This window comes from Chionomys nivalis, chromosome 19, assembly GCF_950005125.1.
Source record: "Chionomys nivalis chromosome 19, mChiNiv1.1, whole genome shotgun sequence".
Lineage (NCBI taxonomy): Eukaryota > Metazoa > Chordata > Mammalia > Rodentia > Cricetidae > Chionomys > Chionomys nivalis.
Genome location: NC_080104.1, coordinates 10,299,293 through 10,322,408, shown reverse-complemented (window position 1 = coordinate 10,322,408; position 23,116 = coordinate 10,299,293). Strand labels below are relative to the sequence as shown.

The window sequence follows — 23,116 nt, the reverse complement described above, 5'->3', positions numbered from 1 at the left end:
CCCTCACAAGGGAGCAGGCAGCCAGCGGGTAGACTCAGGAGTCCCTGTTCCTAGTGCCTGCCCCTGGCCTGTCCCTTCTTCTCCCTGGACTTACCCCTGCAGCCCCTGCTCCAGCCCTGCTGCCTGGGACGGGTGGGAGGCTCTCTCCAGGGAAATGAATTCTTGGCTTGAACCCAGCCCTACTCCAGAGTAATGCTGGGTGCACACACAGCCCCATTGTGTGCCTGGGCCTCAAGCCTGCGTCATGGGCCTGGCACCAGCGCTATCAACAGCAGTGGCTCCCTAGTCTCTTCAGCAGCTCCCACGGGGGCCTGAGCCCTCAAACTCCAGTGAGGGGGTGGGGGACTGGTGGTCAGGAGAGTCCTGGGGTGGGGGCAGGAGTGCTCAGCTGCTTAACCACTAGTCCCCCTTCCAGGCCGACCTGAAATTGCTTTGCTCTTCAGAGCCAAGCCGGGAAAGCAAGGCAAACAGCATATCCTGGGTTGTAAGGGGGCCCTAGACGTGAGATCTGGAACCCCCATATCTGTGTAAAGCGAGGCAAATAACAATCAAGGATTGGTTGGCTGGTGGGGAGAGCAAGCCTCCAAAGCTGGAGAGCTGTATAGTGGTGAGATGTGACTGAGACGGGGCCTAGAATTTTCTTCTGAGCACCATAGATTGGCTCTGAGCCCCCTCGCAGGCCTTGTCCACTGGGAAGCAGGACATTCTGCCTCTAGATGCTTCTATTCCGAGAGTCTGGCCTGAGTCTCTCTACCTCCTCAGGTTTCTAGCCTCAAGGGGCCTCTGCAGCAAAGGAGCCTGCCATGGGCAGCCCAGCTCCACGCAAGAAGAGCCCCACTTCTGCCTTGTGCCCAAGTCCAAAGGCCAAGGGGAGAGTCCCGAGACATGCCCTCTGTGGAGTCTTCCTGCTTTTCATAGTTGGACTTACTCAGGAGCCCTGTTTCCCACAGCCCACTTTCCTAGCTACCCCGTCCACCCTGGGCGTGAGGCCTGAGTCCTCCTTCAGCGCCTTAGCAAAGGGACAGGGCATTCTCAGTGACTATGGGACTGTGACGTGCCAGGCTGGTGCCTGGGGACAGGTGGTGGTGACAGCTGGGATGGGACGCCCAGGCTGCCTCCTCCTGCAGTTCCTGCCGCCATGCTTCTAGGCTTCTCACTTTGTGCCTTTCCCAACACCCTGCCCTCATGACCTCGCCCCCAGGAGACAGGAGCGGATGTAACAAGCCCTCGGTGTATGAAGATGACAGGCATGGCCCGGACGTGGTATCAGTTACCTGCTATCTGGAGGATTATAGGAGGTCCCAAGGAGAGAAACCCAGCACAGGCCTTGGGAAGCATACGAACTAGGAAGCTGGACAGGAGACTAGAGATTTGGGTCAGCAGTTAAGAGTACTTTCTGGTCTTGCAGAGGACCCAGGTTCAATTCCCAACATGCACATTCTAAATCTAGGGAATCTGACCCCCCTCTTCTGATTCCTGCAAGTTTTGGGCACACGTGTGGTACACATACATGCACACAGGCAGAAGACACACATGAAGTAAAAGAGGGTTGAAGAACTGGACAGGAACTTCTCAGTGACTCGGTTTCCCCGTGGAGTTCCTTGCTCCCTAGTCTTACTGAGAGGGTCCCATGAAGACGCACATGAGGACCCCAGCAAGTGATGTTTGCAGGGGTCAGGAAGGGGAGCAGTAATAGTACTGCAGTCAGAGCTGCCTCGTCAGGCCAAGGCTGGGGACCACCTGACTGTGCAAACCTGGTGCCCCGAGTTTAACCCTGAGAACCCGCAATGGGAGAAGAGAAGTGGCTGGAAAGTTCTCTGGCTGCTGCACCAGTGCTGTGGCTTGCAGTGGCATGCATGCGTGGGTGTGTTCCCATGCAACAAAGAGAATAAAAACATACTGTATACACACATCTATCCATCCATTATATCCACCTGTTGTATGTACGTTGTATAGTCATCTCTCTATAGAGTCTATCAATCTATCCATCTATCTATTCGGCCTCTCTGTGTATCCGTTCATCATCCACATGTCCATTCACCCACCTACTTGTTCCGTCTATGAATGAATGGTGTTCATTTCTCAAGGTTTATTGAGCACTCAATCTACCAGATGCTGGGTTATAAACTTTACCCTTGGTACAGGATGGAGGGTATTTCATTTTAGGGACCAGGAACCTGAAAGTCCATCAAATGAGATAAATTCATGAAGCTCTCACAACCAGTAAGTGGGATTCAACCCTCTCTGCTTCAGAACACATACACTTTCTAAAAAATGATTAACACTATTATTTTATGTATGTGAGTGTTTGCTTGCATGTGTGTCTGTGTACCATGTGTGTGCCTAGTGCTCACAGGCCAGAAGAGGGCTTCGGATTCCATGGAACCAGAGTTACAAATGGTTGTGAGCTGTCATGTGGGTGCCGGGAAGAAGACCTGGGTCCTCTGCAAGAGCAGCCAGTGTTCTAAACTGTTGAGCCGGCCCTCCAGCCTCAAAGCACACACACTTGATGGAAATCAGATGGCAACCCAAGTGCCCCCTCCTGAGTTCTAAACGCAAAGGCAGCGTTAGCGAACCAGCGTCCGTCTAAAGTCCTGTAGCGCAGCGTTGGTGTTCTGGAGTTCTACCCTCGGCTTCTAGGCACATTCTTACCTGCCCACAGGTCAGGGTGTTCTAGGTACACATTTGGCCACTGCGTCTGGCTCTGGCTTCTCGGGGGGCGGGGGGGGGGCTCAGGGAAGTCAGCCCCTGTCACTGGCTCATCCACAGCTGGCCGTTCTAAGCTTAAGAGCCAGCAGCTCAGTTTCAGGCCAGATTCCTACTGGCTGACAAAGAATGTAGTTTTAAATAGTTTATTTGGGAGGATTCCCAGGGACTACCTGGAAAAGTAGGGTCCAGAAGTCCTGGAAGGGCAGGGAGCTGATAAGGTAGAGGTTATGGAGGTGTGCTCTTGGCTCCCTGTCATGGGCGGGGTTCTTAGATCATGCTCTGAGGTTACCCAGGGATGGCTCGGGAATGTGGGGGTCACTGGGCCAGATGCTAATGCCATCACTTCTGACTGCATATGATATGCTCAGGTGGACTGCTTGGGGCCACACATGGCCAGGGGATATGGCCCTCAGCAGCTTCTGCTGGACTTACCCAACCCAGCCAGGTGGTCAGGCCAGCCCCCTTGCCATACTCCCTTAGGGCTGTGTCCAAGGTAGTCCCTTAACCCTGGGCCAGTCACCCTGCTGTAGTCAGTGTCTAACAGAGGTGGAGAACCTACCAGTTCCCTTTAACTGATAGAGGAAGCTGGCAGGATCTTCCTCTGCGAACAAATATGTGTTTACTCCATTCCTGATGCTGGCTAGCTCTTTCCTAGTCTCACCAAGTGAGAGAGCCCTGGGTGTTCTGTTTTCACCTAGAAAGATGTGTGGCTATGCTAGGTGGCACATAACCTGCAGCCAACAGTCCCCCTTTAAAGAGAAAAAGATGATTGTTTTTTGTTTTTTAAGGTAGGGTCTCTCTCTGTAGCTCTGGCTATCCTGGAACTCACTAGGTAGCTCAGGTTGACCTCGAACTTGCTTCCTGAGTGCTGGGATTTTAGGCATGTGACACCACACCTGCTAGCAGTCCCTTCCAACTTCCTGAGATGGATGCATGGCCATTATTCCTTCTCTTCCTTTCCTTTACTGCCCCTGCGTCTTCTGCAGGACCATGGCTACCTTCGACTGTTAGTCAGTGGAGAGTGGAGCCTTCCGGTGCCCAGCGGAACAGAATGCCGTCCGTGAAACATGGTGTGTGGGGATCGGTTTTGCAGAGTCAGCCGCTTTGAGGAGAAGGGTCGCATCTCTGGTTCACCTCTGCCTACCCTAGCCCCGCCAATCTTGGGTTATGGCTTTCTCCTAGTTGGGCCAGGTAGAGAGAGCTAAAAGAGGGAGTGGCGGTTGGGGGTGTGGCTCAGTTGGTAGAGTGCTTGTCTAGTGCGGGAAACCCTGTGTTGGATCCCCAGCCTGTAATCCAAGCCCTTGGGATGTAGAGGTCAAGGTCGTCCTCAGCTCTGTAGTGAGTTTGAGGGCAGTGGGGCCACTTGAGAGGCCCAGTGAGAGGCAAGCCCCAGCGTGAGCTGGTGAAGGGCTTGGGCTCGCCATATATCCCTCTTGGGCAGGCGTGCCGCACAGATTTCTCCCTCGCTGTCATCTGTGGCTCTTCTCTTTTTTTTTTTTTTTTTTTTTTTGGTTTTTCGAGACAGGGTTTCTCTGTGGTTTTGGAGCCTGTCCTGGAACTAGCTCTTGTAGACCAGGCTGGTCTCGAACTCACAGAGATCCGCCTGCCTCTGCCTCCCAAGTGCTGGGATTAAAGGCGTGCGCCACCATCGCCCGGCTAGCTCTTCTCTTTTGATGTTTGGTCACGGTTTGCATGTCTTGGTGGTGGTATCGGGCACACGCCTGTCACTGTGGGTCACCCACCTCACCGCTGATACTGTTTACTAGGAGTGTCTCTTCTCCTTACTCACTGATACAGGTGGCCGTGCTCGTTCCAGGCCCAGCTGAGCTTCTGCTCAGGAGCCTTAAGGTGGGCCTCTGCTGGGTGCTGCTTTCTGGGCCTCTCTCAGGTTTGGGCTCAAGGCATGTGCCATCTGTGGTGAATCTGCTGCTGGAGTCACGCAGGTTGGGGCTCAAGCATCTTTCATATGTGGCGAATCTGCTGCTGGAGTCACACCCCTGTGAGCAGAAATGTGACAGTTCAAAGTCCTGGAGGAGGCAGAAGGACATGGGGAGAACGATAATTACTAGGGGCAGGAGGCTGCCCCCACCCCAACATATGGTCAGGGTTCTTCTCTGCTGCCTAGGAAGCGCAAAAGGCTGGTGTTTAAGGACCAGCAAAAGGTAGAAGTGGCTGGGGATAAAAACTTCCATGTTCCTCTCATACCTGCTTGTGGCCCCAGGGGAGAGCTGCAGGTGGCTGGCCAGGATGGAGCTCTGCGAGGCTGATCTGGGAGGGTCCTTTCACCTCAGTAGAGGAGAAGGTGGCTTTCAGTGCAAGTGTCCTCTGGCTTCCTGGTTGGCGGGCTGGAGAGGTCAGAGTGTTCAGGCAGTGCAGGTGTAAGGCAGCTGACATTCCTGGAGACACCCAGGTGGGCTAGCTGAGACTAGCATCCTGGCAAGGGAGCCCCCTGGCCTTGGTGCCCTGTTGACTCTTCCTGGAGGCAGCTCACTCTTGGGTAGGGCAGGAGAAGAGGGTGTGGAGCCAGGGAGAGAAAGGCCCCTCTGCTGAGGGTTCTGAACCACTGCTTGTGGTCGTCCAGTGGCCTCCATCCATACTGGCCACCCTCTCCTGCCCCCACCAGGCGTGAGTCAGATCGAAAGCAGAAGCAGCCAGACACCGTGCCGGGTGAAGCGAGGCAGAACCAACTGTGCTATTTTGGAACCTGGTTAATTCCCCCTCCAGTGCCACCACCTCCTTTTTCTCAGAGCTCCTGTCCTTTCCTGGTCCTCAGCACTCTGCCTTCCGCAGGGGACATTCGGGATGGTACCTGGTTTTCCCTGGTTTGCATGGAGGTGGTGTTAAAAATTCTCCTGTTGGAACTCCCTTGCTGGCTAAATAAGAGGGGCTGGCTTCTAGGGGACTAGTCCTTGGGTGGGTGCTGGGGCGGAGTGCCCCCTCCTGGCGGGAGCTGGCAAAGGCTAATGACCCTGCCCTGCCCTGCCCTGCATCTTTCACCAACTCTCGGCCAGCTGTCAGCTGTCACTCCCAGGGTGGGAGCTGACTAGAACTTCAGGTGGGAGCCTGTCCCAGAAGTCAATCTCAGAGGGGTGGGGGTGGGGATTTCCAGACCCAGAGGGAAGATATTTTAGGGTCACAGGCCTTTTCATAACCTGTGAAATCACTCTCTGAAACGGTCCTAACTGACCCCCATAGTAAGTGGCTTTTTTTTATTAGGAATGGTAGGCCTGTGCAGGGTTCTGGTTTGGGTCCCATACTTTGGGATTTCTGTAGTGTCCACATGACTTAGGTGTCCCAGAAGTCCAGCCTGCAGTGGTGAATGAGGTCAGTGAGATGTGGGATGGGGTGCTGACAGTGGGGGTGCTGGAGTAAGAGTGGACACCTGTCCGTGGATAGAGTGGACAGTGGCCTCTTCTGAGTCTGTGTAGCTGGAGGCAGGTATGGTTGCCACTGTCGTGTGTGTGTGTGTGTGTGTGTGTGTGTGTACTTGGGAAACCATACAGTAAGTACTGAGCATGGGCGCCTGTCAGGGGACCCTGAGGTGACAGTGCCACGTTGCTGTCCATCTTTCAGCAGCCTGGTCTGATGCCTCTCTGTCTCTTGAGAGTGAGGCTCCATCAAGCAGGTAGCCAGTAAGAACGTGGGTCCTTGTCCATCTTGGGTGAGTGGGAGTGGCGTGTGGCAGATGATAGGGGGGTGAAAGCATTGTGGAGGCAAGAGAAACTCCTTGGCCTGCTGTGTGCGTGTGTAAGGCGGCGGCGGGGGGGGGGGGTGTCTTAGTGCCTGAGGCTCTGTGTATCTGAGAGTCCTCTGTCTCAGAATTATTCTGCCTTTTGGGGTGTGTGTGCTTGTGACAGGGAGTATCTGTGGATGCAGTGGTCTGAATGAGCGGGTTTCTTCACACGGTTCTTCCTGACTGAGTCTCAGTACCATCTCAACTGCTCTTCTGCTGTCCCCCGAACACTGGGTGTGGGAGCCTCGTGTGCTGGACCTAGCCATGGATGAAGCAGCCAGCCACCCACACTCCAGCCTGCATTTGGCTCAGGTTCATAGTGGAGATTATTCCTGTCCTGTCCTTCTAGGGGCTGGACCACCTGGGTCTGACCTCCTTCTTGTCATCAGTTTTCACCCTTGAAATCAGGTGACCAAATCCTCAGAGGTCAGCGTGTAAAGTCTCTTGGTTTAACTGCTGCACAGAGCCGGGAACCTTGCTACAGTGTATCTTCAGTCTCTGGCAGTCTGGGCCAAGCTCTGAGGTTCTGCCCTTCCAACCGGTGCTCAGGAGTGTGAGGGCTGTGGGCCATGGCGTGTGCGTGTCTGTGTGTGTGTGAGAGAGAGACAATTTCATGTAGCACAGGCCACCCTTGAACTTACCACGTACTTGAGGTTGACCTTGAATTCCCGATCCTCCTCCCTTCACTTCCCGAGTGCTGGGGTTCCAGGCATGCACCATCATTCCCTTCAGGTCCTGTGCTGAGGGACGAGGACATAGCAGGCCCCTAGCTAGAGGTGGACTCCAACCGGTGGACTGGCAGGGAGCTGACAGCCTCACAGGAACATCACCCCTCACCTACTTCACGGAAGACAGCTTTGTTGCCGTCTATTTACAGATAGGGAGGCTCCAGGAGGTTATGTACCTGCGTACAATCACACAGCTTTGAAGGGAGGGCCCAGAACTCATGTACACTCCGCTGAACCTCAGAACCCAAGTAGATCTCACTACATCCGGGTTCTCATGTCAGGGACTGCAGTGTGAGGTGTGGTTCTTGGTGGGACCATGGCCTCTGATGGGAAGGAGGGATAGAGGGGCACAGTTCTGGAGAGAGAAAGCTGGTGTCCTGCTCCCACCCGCTTCCGTGTGCACATCTGGGCAGCACATGTATGTGGGTTCAGAGAGCGATGCTCCGTGGCCTACCTGCTGTGTGATCTCAGGCATGCCTCTGCCCCTCTGTTGCCTCTTTTGTAAAATGGGTGTGTCATGCCCCTGTCACAGGTTAGTGGGGTTGTTTGGAGGAGTCAGCAGTATGTGGCAGCTCAGAATGATGCCTTGTGTGTCATTAGCTCTCAGGGAGAGAAATGATTGACATGGCTGTGTCTGTTCAGGGGTGTTTTCTCCTTCCGGTCGCATACCTTGTTTATTTGTTTGGTATTACAGGCAGAACCTGGCTGTTGCAGTTAGGAGGCTGTTTCTAAAGCTCTCATACAAAAGTATAAGGAAGTAGTGGGGGGCAGTAGAGGCTGGGAGCCAGGCCAGGGGTGCTCTGTGGATCCCTACCAAACTCAGGGAGTATGACAGGGGGACAGTGATCCTCAGGGCTGTTATTAGTCCAGGAAGATAGAGGGAGACCTCAATAGAGTTAGGCCTTGGACCCAGAGCCAGAAGTTGCTATGAATTTGACAAGGAGCTTTTCCGGCCCCAAGAAAGGGTTCTAAGAGGCTGGGGTGGGCCGGGCAGCTTGGTTCCTAAGACTCTTACAGTTCTGGAGAAGAGCTTCTAGAACCTCGGAGAGTAGCAGTGGATTGCAGCCCCGACTCTGTCTGTCGAAGCCCTGCAGTCCTACCCACCATGTATACCAGACCTAGCCCTGAGTGCATCCATGCTGCCTGAATTTTCTCTATGCCAGACTGGGCTGGAAGGAGTCTCTGAGGGGCCCATTAGCTTCATACAGGGAGCCGAGGCCCAGAGAGCAGGGTTCCCGTATCCACTGTGCATCTTCCATGCTACACTGGCCTTGGGTGAGCTGGAGCCTTTGTGACTTGCCATTGTGAACACAGTTGCTTCTCGCTGCTGCATTGGCACAGACAGGGCATTGGTACCTGTGGTCTTGGTTTTGGAGTCCCCCTCATCTTCCCTCAGAGCTGAACTCCTTCACCTCTCGCATCAGGCTCCTGTCCTGTGTTGGGCGTCAGTTCTCTGACTCGTGTGATCGTATTCTGCCTGACACTTTGGTGTCACCCCAGGCATCAGTGGCCTGAGATCCACATACATAGTCCCCAAGTCCTGGTCTGTGTCTTCTTGGCCGGAAGGCTTGGAGGGACTTGAGTCTGGTGGTATCTGTGAGAGCCAGAGGGTTGGTGCCCAGGCCTTTATAGGGACTCTCTGTGGGGTTTACTAAGGAGAGTATTGTGGGTAGGTGGACAGGACTGGGGGTACAAGAAGTAACAGTGGGGAAGTTCTCTTGCTGAAGGTAGTGGTGGCGTCTGCTCTGGGGAGGCTGAGCTATAGACTTGCCCTGCAGTGTGAGACCAGACAGGCCACTTTCCCTGAGCTTCAGTTTCCTCTTTTGCTAGAGTTGCTGTTTGTCTCATGAGGTGTCTGTGGGGTGCACACAAGGTCCGATGTGGACCATGTCTGAGGCCTGATGTGGGGGCCATGTCTGAGGCCTGACATGTGGGGGCCATGACTAAGGCCTGGTATGTGCGGGGGGACTCAGAAGTGTTTGCAGAGCCAAAGGAGAGATCTCTGAACATGTGTGGGGGGGACTCAGAAATGTTTGCAAAGCCAGAGGAGAGATCTCTGAACATGCGTGTGTGTGGGGGGACTCAGAAGTGTTTGCAGAGCCAGAAGAGAGATCTCTGAACATGCGTGCGTATGTGGGGGGGACTCAGAAGTGTTTGCAGAGCCAGAAGAGAGATCTCTGAACATGCGTGTGTCGGGGGGGGACTCAGAAGTGTTTGCAAAGCCAGAGGAGAGATCTCTGAACATGCGTGTGTGTGGGGGGGACTCAGAAGTGTTTGCAGAGGCAGAAGAGAGATCTCTGAACATGCGTGCGTATGTGGGGGGGACTCAGAAGTGTTTGCAGAGCCAGAAGAGAGATCTCTGAACATGCGTGTGTGTGGGGGGACTCAGAAGTGTTTGCAAAGCCAGAGGAGAGATCTCTGAACATGTGTGTGGGGGACTCAGAAGTGTTTGCAGAGGCAGAGGAGAGATCTCTGAACATGCGGGGGGACGGGACGACTCAGAAGTGTTTGCAGAGCCAGAGGAGAGATCTCCGAACATGTGGGCTCTTGTCAAGCACAGCACGAGCTCGGCGCCTTCCTGGGAAGTCTGCTGAGTGGACTGAGGAATGTGAAACCTGCTCTCGCTGTGAGCTTTCTTCTAGAAAAGCTCGGGAGCCTGATGGGTGACCAGCAAATGAAAGGACAGAACACAGTGGGCACAGCGGACACTTGAGTGGCTGGGAGCCTGAGGTGCAGGGCTGGTCCAGTCCCTTGGTCCACTCAGCCAAGGGGACAGGTGGCATGCCAGCTAAGGGACGGGAGAGGGAGAGGGAGGACCGGCAGATGCAGGTGAGCAGGCAGAGAGATAGGGTCTGTGTGGAGGCTGAGTCAGAACCAAGGACTTTTCTCACATCCCCTCCCCACACTTGCCTTGGCTACACATCCTTTTCCTGCCTCCCCATCTTCCCACTTTAAGTGACTCTCCCTATAAAGGAGTCCATCTGGTCTCTGAGGGTCAGGCCAGGCGTCTCTATGGTCTGGGATTGCCTTTGAAGCTGTTCCCTGTGTGCCCAGTTGCTCAGGTTGCCCCGGACTCACAGGCTGGGCAGGCAGGAGATGCCAGCTCCCACCCTTTTCTGTGGGATGGGAGCTGGGGCCTGGGTTGATGAACTTGTGAGAACTGGAGGCCACCACAAGGCCAATCAGAAGCCATGCTCTGCTCTTAGCCCCCTCCCTTTCCTTCCCTTCCTACCCCTTGTCTTCTGCTCTGGCCAGGGCTGGAAGCAGTGCTCTGTAAAATCCCAGCTACTCCCAAGGCTGAGCAAGAGGGATCATGCCCCAAAAGAAGGTTGAGTGCGGGAGACCCGGGGTTCAATTCCTTGTACCTCAGAAATAAAACAGAAACAGGACTGGAGAGATGGCTCAGAGGGTAAAGTCCTTTCCTACAGTCGAACCCCAAGAACCAGTCTGCATTCCCTGAACTCCTGAAAACGCTAGACTGTGCAGTGTCCTGCCTGTAATTCCAGCACAAGACTAGGCGGGGCAGGATCCCTGGACCAAGCTGGCCAGCTAGACCAGCCCATAGCCGTGAGCTGTGTTCACTTGAGAGACCTTACCTCAGTGACCAAGTGAAGAGAGGGACCGAGGAAGATCCCTGATGTCAACCTCTGACCTGCATACACATGCCACACTCATATATACACACACATATGCACACTACATACTCATACACACACATCCACACCACACACACATCCATACCACACATACATCCACACCACACACTCATACACACACACATACTCATATGCATACCACACATTCATACACACACACCACACACGCATCCACACTACACACTCATACACACACATCCACACCACATACACATCCACACCACACACTCACACACACACACATATATACACCACATACTCATATGCACACCACACACTCATACACCCCCACACCCTCACCAGACACTCATACACACACACCACACACAATCCACACCACACACTCATACACACCACACACACATCCACACCACACACACACGCACACCACACACCTGCCCACATACATGTTGGAAGAGAAGAGCAGAGGCAGGCCCCTGGCCACCCCAGCCTCTAGCCCAGCAGTGGACTCCAGGCTGAGCTCCCTGTGGTCACTCACTGTTCTTGGGATGGGTCAGCCTTTTTTATACTCATGTTTGCTCAGGGCCCCATTTCTATTTCTGGACCTGCAGCTGTTACCTGTAAGGATCAGGCAGGTCTGTGCTAAGTGTTCCCACTCAGCTAAGTAATGGCAGGCCACATTCTGCATGACAGCCCCGAGTGGCTTGGAGACCAGTGACTGTCAGCTTAGATGCCATAGGTTAGTCTGGAGAGGCCTTCAGGGTGTGGCCTTGGGGGGGTCCTCAGGTGCCTGGGGATGCCCTCCGTCTACCTCAGAGTGGGGAGTGCAGGCAGGAGAGGCCCGATGTAGACGTTTATGAGCTACATGGTTCAAGTTTGTGCATTTAAAAATTACATTTACTTTTTCGTTAGGGGGCTCGAGAGTTTCACAGTGCGCATGCGGGAGGTCAGAGGAGAGCGTGCATGAGTTGGTCCTCTCCTTCTTGTGTCCTGGGAACTGAACTCGCGCCATCATCTCGGCAAGCGCCATTTCTCACTGGCCCCAAATCTGTACGTTTTCCTAGGGTTGATTAGGCATCTATAAACAGAAGAAAGACCCAAAGGCAGTGCTCAACTGCCTGTAACTCCTGTTGCGGAGGATCTGGTGCCTCCTTATGGTCCGTCTCCATAGGCACCTGCATGTACTGGTGCACATATGGACGAGCAGGCATACGCACACATACATAGAAATAAGAATATGTAAAAGGATATAAAATGTTGGGGCTAGAGAGATGGCTCAGAGGTTATGAGCACTTGTTACTCTTGCAGTGGACCAAAGTTCAGTTCCCAGCATCTACATGGTGGCTCACAACCATCCATGACTCTAGTCCCAGGATGTCTGACTGCTGCAGGCATCAGGCACGCATGTGGTACATATACATATGTGCACATCAATTTTTAATTAAATAAATCTTTTAAAAAGTGCACACCACTGATCTCATCCTACTTTGGTACAAGACACATTCCAACCAAATAATGCAAAGATACTGGGGCCTTCCACCCAAACAGTGCACAGATCTAGGTGACACCAGTGTGCTGTTCTCCAGGGTGGGAAGAAGCTGAGAGTCTTCCTGACCTCTGGGAGCTGCTGGCCGGATGCTGGGATTGTAAGGTGCATTGCAGGTGTCTCCAATATTCTAGCCCCAGCCTACCTGAGAGCCTGGGGAACTGGGAACTGCTCTTCTGCCTCTCTAAGGCCCCTTGCTGTGAGCTTCATAATGAACACAAACTTTGGGAAGGAAACGGTCTTTCAGAGGCTGCTCTCTGCTTGCCTGGAGCCCTGGTTGTGTGGGGCAAATGGATAGGTACCTGGAAGGCTCCTCTTCCTCAATGGAACAGAGACAAGGGGCTTAGGCCATGGAGATGGCCATGGCTCAGGTAGTCAGGCATAGTAGCAAGCGTCTCTAACCCCAGTGCTGGGGACATAGGAAACGGAGATAAGGGGGTTCTGGAGTTCATTGGTCAGCCAGTCTAGCCTATTGGATAGTTCTGTATCAGCAAGAGACTTAGGAGGATAGTTAATGTCCACCTCTGACCTACACATGCGTGTGCACATACATGCAGGCACATCTATGTTCACACACACACACACAAGAAGAAAGCTTATTCAAGGACATTACCCGTGAGCTCAGATACGACGACAGTGACAGCTTGTGTAGTGGTTTTCCATAACCAGGGTGTATGCTGTAGAAAATCTGGCTCCAGCTAACAAAACCAGCCTGATAAGTGGGGAGATAAGTGGGGAGACTGAGGCAGACATTGAGTCAGGCCCAAGGCTGACACTTGAACCTTCTGCATTCCCATCCCAAGCCCACAGTTCTTTTTCTATCACAGAAGTGGCCTTGTCTTGGGGTATGGGAATTGTGTGGCCATCCGTGCTAGTTTGCCCTCCCCTGCGCTTTTGGGACAGGATCTCAGGGAGCCTAGATTGGCCTTGAACTTCTGAGCCTCCTGACCATGCATGCTGGACAAGTTCTCTGCCCACTGAGCTACATTCCTGGCCCCTGCATTGTTTCTTCTTGGCACCTGGCCTTTCAGCAGCAGAGGCTGCACGGAGAAGAGAGAACACCCTCCCAACCTGGAACCCTCTCCCCTGACTCCTTCCTTTCCTTCTGGTCCATTCCCCTGCCCAGGCACCCAGTCAAGAGGCCTTTGTCTAAGGTCCCGGTTTCCTCAGGATTGAGCCTGCAGCTCCCACACAGTGGAGGGAAAGAGCACCCTCCCACCACAGAAGCAGGCTGTAGAAAATGACTTAAGCAGGCACCCCAGCTCTGGGCTCACACTTTGCGGTTTCAGCTGCCAGACACGTGTTTTTCTGGGAATGCAGGAAACTGGCCCTGCCCTTTGAAGAAGGGTAACTGTGTCTCTTATGGTTGCCAGTTCCAGACTGTTGCTGGACACCTTCCTGGCTCTGGGCTATATGAATGAGATCAGCTGCCAAGCCCTTTGATGGGTATGGTTCTTCTTCAAGGGGACTCCTAAAATCAAAGGTGCCCACCTCAGCCCAAAACAGGATGGGGGTGGTTCCTAGTCCAGGGAAAGCTGGGCTTCCAGGACTCAGCCCTGATAGCAGCTCTGAGGCCTTTATGCCCCTTCTTCTCTGTCTGTCTCTATGATTCAGACACGCATTGTTGAGAATGGACTACAAAATTAAACCAGATTGGAGCTCCAGGGTGACGGTGTTCGCTTGTAATCCCAGAAGTTGGGAAGTGGAAGCAGGAGGATCAGGAATTTGAGGTTACCTTTAGCTATATAAGGCCAGCCTGGGCTATAAGAGATCCTGTCTCAAAAAACAAAAAACAAAACAAAACAAAAATTAGGTGGCTGGAGAGATTGCTCGGCAGTCGAGGCATTTGCTGCTCTTTCCAGAGAACCCAAGCTTGGTTCCAGCACCCACTTCAGCAGCTCACAGCCACCCGTAAATCCGGATCCATCACCCTCTGTCAGTTTCCTTTGACATATGAACACAGGCACGCACGCATGTGCACGTGTACACACCATCTTTAAAACACACACACATCCAGCCAGGCGATGGTGGCACACGCCTTTAATCCCAGCACTCGGGAGGCAGAGGCAAGTGGATCTCTGTGAGTTCGAGACCAGCCTGGTCTACAGAGCTAGTTCCAGGACAGGCTCCAAAACCACAGAGAAACCCTGTCTTAAAAAAAAAAAAAAAAAAAAAAAAAAAAAAACACATCCACTGAACACCCGTGCACTTATTGTCCGGAGAAACCAGTCATGATTTTGTGTATTTCATCCCAAGACATTTTCTTGCCCATGTGTCATACACTGTGTTCTGCAAACACAGCACACCATCAGGAGGTGACGGCAGATTTTATATAAAAGTGTGCATTTGTCCCTTCGCATAACCTCCTGCTGTCTGCCCTAAGCACAGCCGAGGGATGAACCTCAGTTTACTGAGCGGCCCTGGTACTGAACGCTGAGACTTGATTTTTAGTTTATGTTTTTGATTATTTTGCTTTCATGTCTGTCTGTGTGCCTGGCACTCACGGCAATGAGACGGAAGCATCAGATCCCCCAGACCAGGAGTTATAGACAGCTGTGAGTCCATGCATGGGTGCTGGGAGTGAATCCAGGTTCCCCAGGAGAGCAGCCAGTGCTCTGAGCTGCTGCCTCATCCCTCCAGCCACTTTATTGTTTTAGACAGGCTCTTGCTATCTAGCCAAGGCTGGCCTCAAACTTCTACTGTATCTTCCTGTTTTGATTCTGGAGTGCTGGGAGCGCAGGAATGAGTCACCATTCCCATCTTGAGACTGTTGTATTTCTACATGATATATACTGACTGAATGTTTGCATACAAGTGTTTTCCATGTTTAGAATTACTTCCTTGGCCTAATGAACATCTGTAATAATAATAATATAAAAAACACCTTTATAGTGTGTGTGTGTGTGTGTGTGTGTGTGTGTGTGTACGTGCGAGCATGTGCCACAGTGTATAAGTGGAAGCTCAGAGGACAACTTGTGGAAGTCAGTTTTTCCTTGTGGATTCTGGGGATCAAGTTCAGGTCCCCAGGCTTGGTGGCATGTGCCTTTGTCCTTTGAATCATCTTGCTGGCCCCCAGTTGCTCTCGAGTGACATCGTGGACTTGCTGAGGTCCAGAATGTTGGTGAAGGCAAGCTGTTTGCTATTCCTTCTCAGCTGTGCAAGGTTGGCCTTCCTCTCTCAGCGAACTCCAGAAAATGAAAACAATTAGGAGCGAGCAGCTGGACCAATGCTCATAAACAAGTCAGCCTGTGTCACCAACACCTGCAGCCTCGCAGACCATTCCTGGTCCCCTCCCGCAGAGTGGCCCTTTCTCCCTCCCAGGCAGTCCCCCAAGGCTAACTGCAGCTCGACTTCTCACACAGTAGATGCTTTGTGCATGCTTTTGAACTTTATATTTGTAGATGGAACTTCGTACATTTTGGGTTTTTTTTTTTTTTTTTTTTTTTTGTTATTGGTGGTGGTGGTTTTTTGAGGCAGGGTCTCTCTTCGTAGCCCTGACTGTCTTGGAACTGCCTATGTAGACCAGGCTGGGCTTGAACTCACAGAAATCTGCCAGTTTGTCTCCACTGCCTCTACCTTCTGAGTGCTGGGATCAAAGGTATGCGCCACCACACCCAGCCTGGCTCCAGGGATTTCTGAGTCTGGCCTATATTGCTACACGTCAGTGAGGCCCGCGGCAGTGGAGTGTGGGGTCGGTGTTGAATGACCATGCACAGCTTTTTTTTCAGCGGGGAGGGGAACCTGGCCGGGAGCTTGCTCTGTAGACCAGTCTGGCCTCAAATTCATAGAGATTTGCCTGCCTCTGCCATGGATTTTGGCTTTGAGATACAACTTTTATTTTGTTTGTTTGTTTATTATTTATTGAGACAAGGTCTCCAGTGTTAGATTCAGATTCTCTATGTAGCCAAAGATGACCTTAAACTTCTCTGTCCCCCACCCCGCCTCTGTGTGCTGCGGTCACAGGCAGGCACCACCTACCGTGCCCAGTTCACACAGTGCTGGGGACCCAACCAGGGGTTTGTGTGCTAGGGAAACCTCGCCTACATCTCCAGGCCTAGTGGTCCAGTTCTTAAAGGTTCTACCAACAAGGCAGACAAATTCCCAAGAAGCCGGGTATGGGTGACAAACACCTCCCAGCACGTGGGAGACTGGGGCAGGAGGATCAGGAGTTTGTAGCCTGGACAACACAGTGAGGCCCTTGAACGTTTCTCCCAACACCGCGTTGAGAGGCAGTTCATTTGGTGGAGCATGCTTAGCACACACGGAGCCCTGAAGTGGATGTCCGGCAGCGCACGAGGCCAGATGTGGTAGTGTGCACAGCTGGAATCGCATCATTTGGGACGAGGAAGTAGAAGTGTCAGAAGTTACATGGCGAGTTCAAGAACGGCCTGGGACACATCAGTGCCTCTGCCACTCAGGGCCCCCACTTGTTCTGAGAAGGGCCATTCCGTCTCTGCGCCTCTGTTTCCTTCCTGTGGATATCTAAAGGGTAGTCCTCTCCTGGACCAGCCTCCAGCATCCTTCTCCTGCCTAACAGGGCTCAGGCTGTCCACTTTATTCTGTAGTTCTTTCCTTCTCCTCCTCTTCTTCGACTTCGTGGTGTATCTCTGCTGTCTTCTTTCCTGGACACAAGACTTTCCCTTGACATCTCTGTCCTCCCATCCTGACTCCCACCCGTCTCCTTAGGAAAAGCTCTCCCAGCTTGTCCACACTCAGATGTATAGTTAGGGAAGTTCGCATGCTAGTGCGGGTGGAAGCAGAGGAGGAGGCAGGGGGCTCACTGGGTCGTGACTAAGCCATCTCGGCTTTGGGCTGAGGCAGTCAGCTGAGGACCTGGGCAAATGACAGCTGAAAGTACCCGGTGGGTCCTGGTGCACAGATGGGGTTGGCAGTACCACAGGGAGAGGCAGGGACTTTCTGGGGCCACTGACCCCTTCCTTTAGGAGGTGGTGGTATCTGTCCATAGTAGGTCCTGTGGGTCCCATGTTCCTGGGCTTGCCCAGGGGACCCTTTCCAGGCTTTGAGGGATAGGAAGGGAGGGGCACAAACATTTGGACTGTCCCTGTCTCCTGGTTCATCCTGGCTAGCCCCCACTGAGGCTGATCAGCATATAGGGTCTCTCCTCCCCAGTACCCATAAGCTCTTGGTCCTTACCATTTATTCTCCCAAGCTCAGCCAGGGAGGCTAGTTTGGCCATCAGGAATATGGGGTACAGTAGCTCTGTCCAGGAGGTGCTAGGAATGGAAAAGTGTTTTCTGCCTGCTTCCTCCCTCAGAAGTCACTGGTACCCACCCTCTCTTTTCACTCCATCTGTCCGGAGGCTGGAGAGGGGGTTGAATTCCACGCCCATTTCACAGACAGGGAGCTGAGGCTAATGCAGCCAGAGCATGGCCTATTGGGTCTAGCACAGTCCTTGAGGTAGCCAGGCCAACTCTTTGTCAGGGGAACAAGGGACTCCTTCTCCCTAGCCCTCCCTGAGCCGGCTGGCACGGCCAGCCCCTTGGCCCCCACTGGCCATCTAAAGTCGAATTGTCCATGGAGGGGAGGTTGCTGGCTGCCTAGTGGATATGTGGGGCTGCATCTGGTCAGAGACAGGGGTCTGTTGGCAGTGTGGCTAACAGGCTGTGATGTGAAGACAGGGGCACCCCTCTGTAAGAGCTGGAGACGTGCTTGTGGGAGGCAGTGGGGGCTGCAGCTGGGAGCTGCTACGGAATGGGGGAGGGTGGGAGTCAGGGCCTGGGTTGTTGGGGGCTGCCCTGCCGATGTGGGCTGCTCAGGCCTTCGCTGGGCAGTGAATGGAAGATGGGGGGAAGGTTGCTGTGTGCTGCAGGACAGACAGGATGGTAGGTACCCTCACTCCATTAGGGAGCTGCGGGAGATAGTGGATGGAGTCCTGGTTGGGTACCTGTGACCCGGGCTCCACTTCTGCCCCAACTCCCCAGAATCTGGGGTGTGTCTGTCGTAGTTGTGTCTCACTGCCTGGTGCCTTTGTTTCCCTTCTTCATGAAAAGACCAATGTTTGTGGTTGAGCAAGGACTTCCCAGCATTGCTGACGGAGACCTTGGATCCCAGTTTGAAAACCCTGGTTAGACTGTGCCGATTGCGCACCCGCAGACTGCCGGGCAGTGCGCAAGCCACCCCACTTTTAGTGGGCAGAGAGGAAGATGCTGTTTACAGAAGAGGAAATTGAGTGAGGCTTTAGGAGGTTAAGCAGCTTGCCCAAGGTCACACAACAAAGCAGTGAGAACTCAGGCTCAGTGCCCACCTGCCCTATGGGAAAGCCCTCTCTCTTGCCAAATCCCTCCCCTCCCTGACTGTCCTCTCATGGACTCAGGTACCCCAAGCCCTGTGCCTTTCAGTCTGGACTGTCCTTGAGAAGTCACTGGGTTCTGCTCTTTCATTTGTGGCCCATTGAGGGGAAGAGACTTGCCCAGTCACCTAGTGGCCTAGGCAGAGTGCAGGCCCAGTTTGGGGACTCACTGGATCTCACCCTCCCACCTCCCAGCCTAGGCTTGGGGGCCTCAGTCACCCTTCCCCACAGTGGGTCAAGCTCCGAATAGTGAGGAGCCCGAAGCTGCCCCTTCTGCACAGGACTAGCCCTGCCTGGGGGGCCCTCCTTTCTCGCTGAGACTGTGGGATCCAGGAGCTGGGGGGACTACGTGTCCAGTGTCTGACTCACGGATAACATCCATTCTCTCCCTCCTCCTCCATTGGTGTCTGCCTCCCTTGCCAGAGGCTGGAGGCCGAAGGTACAGCAGTAAACAGATGAAATGTGTGCCCTCAGGGGACCTGCATTCCTAGTAAGGGACAGACAGCGAATACAATAACAAACTTAAGCCAAAAAATGCCCCATCCTAGATGGTGGCATCTGATACAGAGAGGCAAGGCAGGGGGAGGGGATAAGGCCATTTTATTACAGTGGTCCCTAAACAGCACCGTAAGCTGACATTTGAGTCTTGGAAGAGGTTAAGACGTGAGCCTTGATGGTATTTGTAGAAAGAATGTTCCAGGTGGAGGGACAGCAAGTGCAAAGGCCCCGAGGTGGAAACACGCCTGGGGTGTTTGAAGGCTAGTTTAGGGGGTGTGGCTGGAGTGGGTAGAACAAGGGGGGGGAAGCGTGTGGGGGTGGGAGATCTAAGGGGGGCCATGAAGGCAGCAGATTTCAGAGGGCCACTGCGGCCATATCTTAGGCTTTTGCTCTGAGTGAACGGGAGCCACGGAGAGTTCTGAGCAGAGAGCAGACAGGAACTAGCAGCATGGTGGAGCTTCTGGCAGATGGTGGGGGAGGAGCCATGAGCATCTGGAGGCTCCTCAGGCCCTCAGAGAAGGCGTGGCACGGGCTGGGCTAGGGAGGGGCAGGAGAGAGGATGGAGCTGAGGCCAGGTATGAAATGCTCAGGACTGGGATGTGACGGAGGGGCGACAGGTGGGCTCCTCCACTCACTCTGGTCTAGGAGTCAGGGAACTTGGGCTCATGGCTCAGCTCGCTCAGTGGCCTTGGGCAAATCCCCTCTGTCAGGACTCAGTTTCTCCTTCTGTGCAGTGGGAGCAACCGTACTTGTGCCAGCCCACGTTTAAAGACTATGAGGAGGAGGATGACTGCTTCACGGACCTGTCTCCTCTTGACTGCAGGGAGCCCGAACCAGCAGCTGCCATGGCGTCACGCATTGGGCTGCGCATGCAGCTCATGCGGGAGCAGGCGCAGCAGGAGGAGCAGCGAGAGCGCATGCAGCAGCAGGCCGTTATGCATTACATGCAGCAGCAGCAGCAGCCGCAACTGGGAGGCCCACCCACCCCAGCCATCAACACCCCGGTCCACTTCCATTCGCCACCACCTGTGCCTGGGGAGGTGCTGAAGGTAGGGCCTCTGCCCCCACTGATTTCTGTCCTGCTCCATGAGTCCCATCCCCTCTACAGCTGTGCCTTCCCCTTCCCCAGGTGCAGTCCTACCTGGAGAACCCCACCTCCTACCACCTGCAGCAGTCCCAGCACCAGAAGGTGCGGGAGTACCTGTCGGAGACCTACGGGAACAAGTTTGCGGCCCACATCAGCCCAGCCCAAGGCTCCCCGAAGCCCCCACCAGCAGCATCCCCTGGGGTGCGGGCTGGACACGTACTGTCCACCTCAGCGGGCAACAGTGCCCCCAACAGTCCCATGGCCATGTTGCACATCAGCTCCAACCCTGAGAAGGAGGTGAGTGAGGGCTGCCGGCTTGGTTTCTGTCAGCAGTGGCACTCTGGGAAAGTGTGGTTTTAGTGGAACAAATGTAGCTGTGTCTGCAGGGAGCTCCAGTCTCAGGGAGACACAGTCCTGCCTCCAGGGAACCCTGTTCTGAGGAGAGTTGCCATCTTCTTGTAAGCTCGGGGATAGGGCAGACTCAGAGGAAAGCCCAGCACTCTCGTAGCCCTGGATAGGTGTGTCAAGAACTCCCTGGCAAGGGATAGGTCCTGGGGACAAGCCTAAACCAGCCTTAGGCTCAGCCATAGGCCCTTTCTCTGGTTCATTTCCTCCTCTAGAGGAGCAGGTTGGGTGAGGTGGTGTTGAGGTAGGTGGATGGCTGCCTCTCTTCAGGTAGGCCATCCCCAAATGAACTTTTCTCTCTTCTAGTTTGATGATGTCATTGACAACATTATGCGCCTGGACAATGTGCTGGGCTACATCAACCCTGAGATGCAGATGCCAAACACGGTACTCTTGGGCTGGGGTTGGGGGGGACATACACAGTGGCTCCAGAACTGGTGTCTGTGGAGGCAAGACGGTGGCAAAGACTCAGGACTCTGAGTAGAACTGAACCAAGGAAGACAGGCAGGGTGTGGTTAGTCCAGCACTTGGGAGGCAGAGGCAGGTGAATCTCCGGAAGTCCGAGGCCAGGCTGGCTCCATAGTGAGTTCTAGGGCAATTGAAGTCACATAAGTGAGGCCTTGCTTCAGAAGAAGAGAAGACAGACTTGCCCCAGCCTTGGCCAGTGTGTGTGATGGGGTGGTCTCAGGGAGTTCCCTGAGTGGGTAGAGAGGCTAGGAGAACCTTCCAGAACAGCAGTGTGTCCAAAGGGAGTCAGTCTGTCTTGAGCGGATCATCCCCTCCTCTGCTGTGTCCAGGGCTGAAGGTTTGTGTTACTCGGAAGGGCTTGCCTTGTCCCCAACCACAAGACCCTTCCCTAGGTCACTCTGGTCTGCATGACCATTCTGAGGGTCTCACTGACTTAGGTGGGGAGGGAGAGGCCTAGGTAGCAGATGAGGAGCAGGCTTGGATCAAGAGATCTGGACTTTCTGTCATGACCTTGGGAAGTTCCTCCTCCCCCATTTTGACTCCCCTGTCTACTCAGCTGCAAAATGGGGTGATACCTTTTACCCACAGGGCTACGGGGAGATTAGAAGGGACGAAAAAGAGGATGGGACCAGAGAGATGGCTCAGTGGCTGACAGGTGAAACCGCTCTTGCACAGCCCACGCTTGGGAACTCACCCACCTCGGTGACCTGCAACTCCAGCTCCAGGGATCCCACGCCCTCTATGGGCTCTGTGGCTGCCTGCACAAACCCGCATTTGGACACAGACATACATAAAATTTAAATGCAAAACTGAAATAAAAATAAAAAAGAAGACAAAATAGAGGGTGAGAAGAATTAGTGTCAAGCAGGCAGACCTGGAGCTACCCCCTCTCAGGGCTCACCTGCCAGAGGCTGGAGCCACTGCCTTCCTTGGGGCTCACCTGTGTCGGGGTCCAATGCTAGCCCAGACCTTCAGTTATTTCTCTTGACCATACTCCAACATAAACTATCTCTCCCTGGACCAGCGTGTTTCTCTGTAGCTTTTGGAACCTGTCCTGGAACTAGCTCTTGTAGACCAGGATGACCTCAAACTCACAGAGATCCGCCTGCCTCTGCCTCCCGAGTGCTGGGATTAAAGGCATGTGCTGCCACCACCTGGCCACAATTTATGGCTTTTTCGGGAGGGAGATTCTCAGTAGTCCCTCCTGAAGTCCTGAGTTCACATCCTGAAAAATTATTCCTATTTATTCTCCAGCCTTTATACCAAAACTTAACTTAGGGGAAATACATTAGCATTCTGTCTCCTACCTAGGTAACCAGGTGAACGGTTTCTCATCTCCTTCTGCCTGTCTGCTCTGTATACTAGCTGTCAGGAGGCTTGAATCAGCATTTCTATCGGGCATCCTCTAAATTACAAAGAAAGGAACAAAACAACATCCTGACCCTTTGTTAGGACAGTGACAGCCTGTCCACGGGGCTACAGGACCACCTCAGGTGGGCCCTATGGCTTCAGAGCCTGGCTGCCACACCATATAGAAATATGGGCCTACAACCTGCCAGAGGCTGGAGCCACTGCCTTCCTCGGGGCTCACCCCTTTGCTCTGGTTGGTCCTTTGGCTTGAGTATTGCCTTGCCACCCAGAGAAAGTCCTGGGGGAGGCAGAGTCAGTCTGGTGGCATTGCCAGGGCAAGCAGGAGGGAGAGCCCTGCTCAGACCTGTTGCTCACAGCCACTGAGGCCAGGAAACCAGGTTCTCAGTTAATTATCCCTCTCTGGCTCCCGTTTATACAGTGAATCTCTGGGCCTGTGGCTGGCTCTTGCCTGGCTCTGTGGTAGATCTTTTCCAACCCTGCTACAGGGCCTTCCGTGCTGCTGCTCTGTCGAATTCCATACTCTCAGAAGAACTCAAACTCCCAAACGAATTGAGCCCCTCCCTGCAGCTTTGACAACAGGCACTTAATCCTTGCATTGGTTAGGTTCTTCTCCAGCCTCCGCCCTGGCCAGGGGCTCCTGAGGG

The 23,116-nt window shown here is 53.7% G+C and overlaps 1 protein-coding gene across 2 annotated transcripts in view; it reads left to right on the top strand.

Annotated features, from left to right (window-relative positions):
• Nucleotides 1-23,116, top strand: part of Tfeb (transcription factor EB) — a 50,618-nt gene that overhangs the window by 23,392 nt on the left and 4,110 nt on the right. The window contains exons 2-4 of one of the 2 annotated variants that reach the window (XM_057752021.1): nt 19,965-20,190; nt 20,271-20,525; nt 20,940-21,020. In XM_057752021.1, the coding sequence (XP_057608004.1) occupies nt 19,987-20,190; nt 20,271-20,525; nt 20,940-21,020 (540 nt within the window). In that variant the 5' untranslated portion in view covers nt 19,965-19,986. Of the gene's footprint in view, nt 1-19,806; nt 20,191-20,270; nt 20,526-20,939; nt 21,021-23,116 lie in introns of those variants that run through there. The other variant, XM_057752020.1, reaches the window with a different exon arrangement.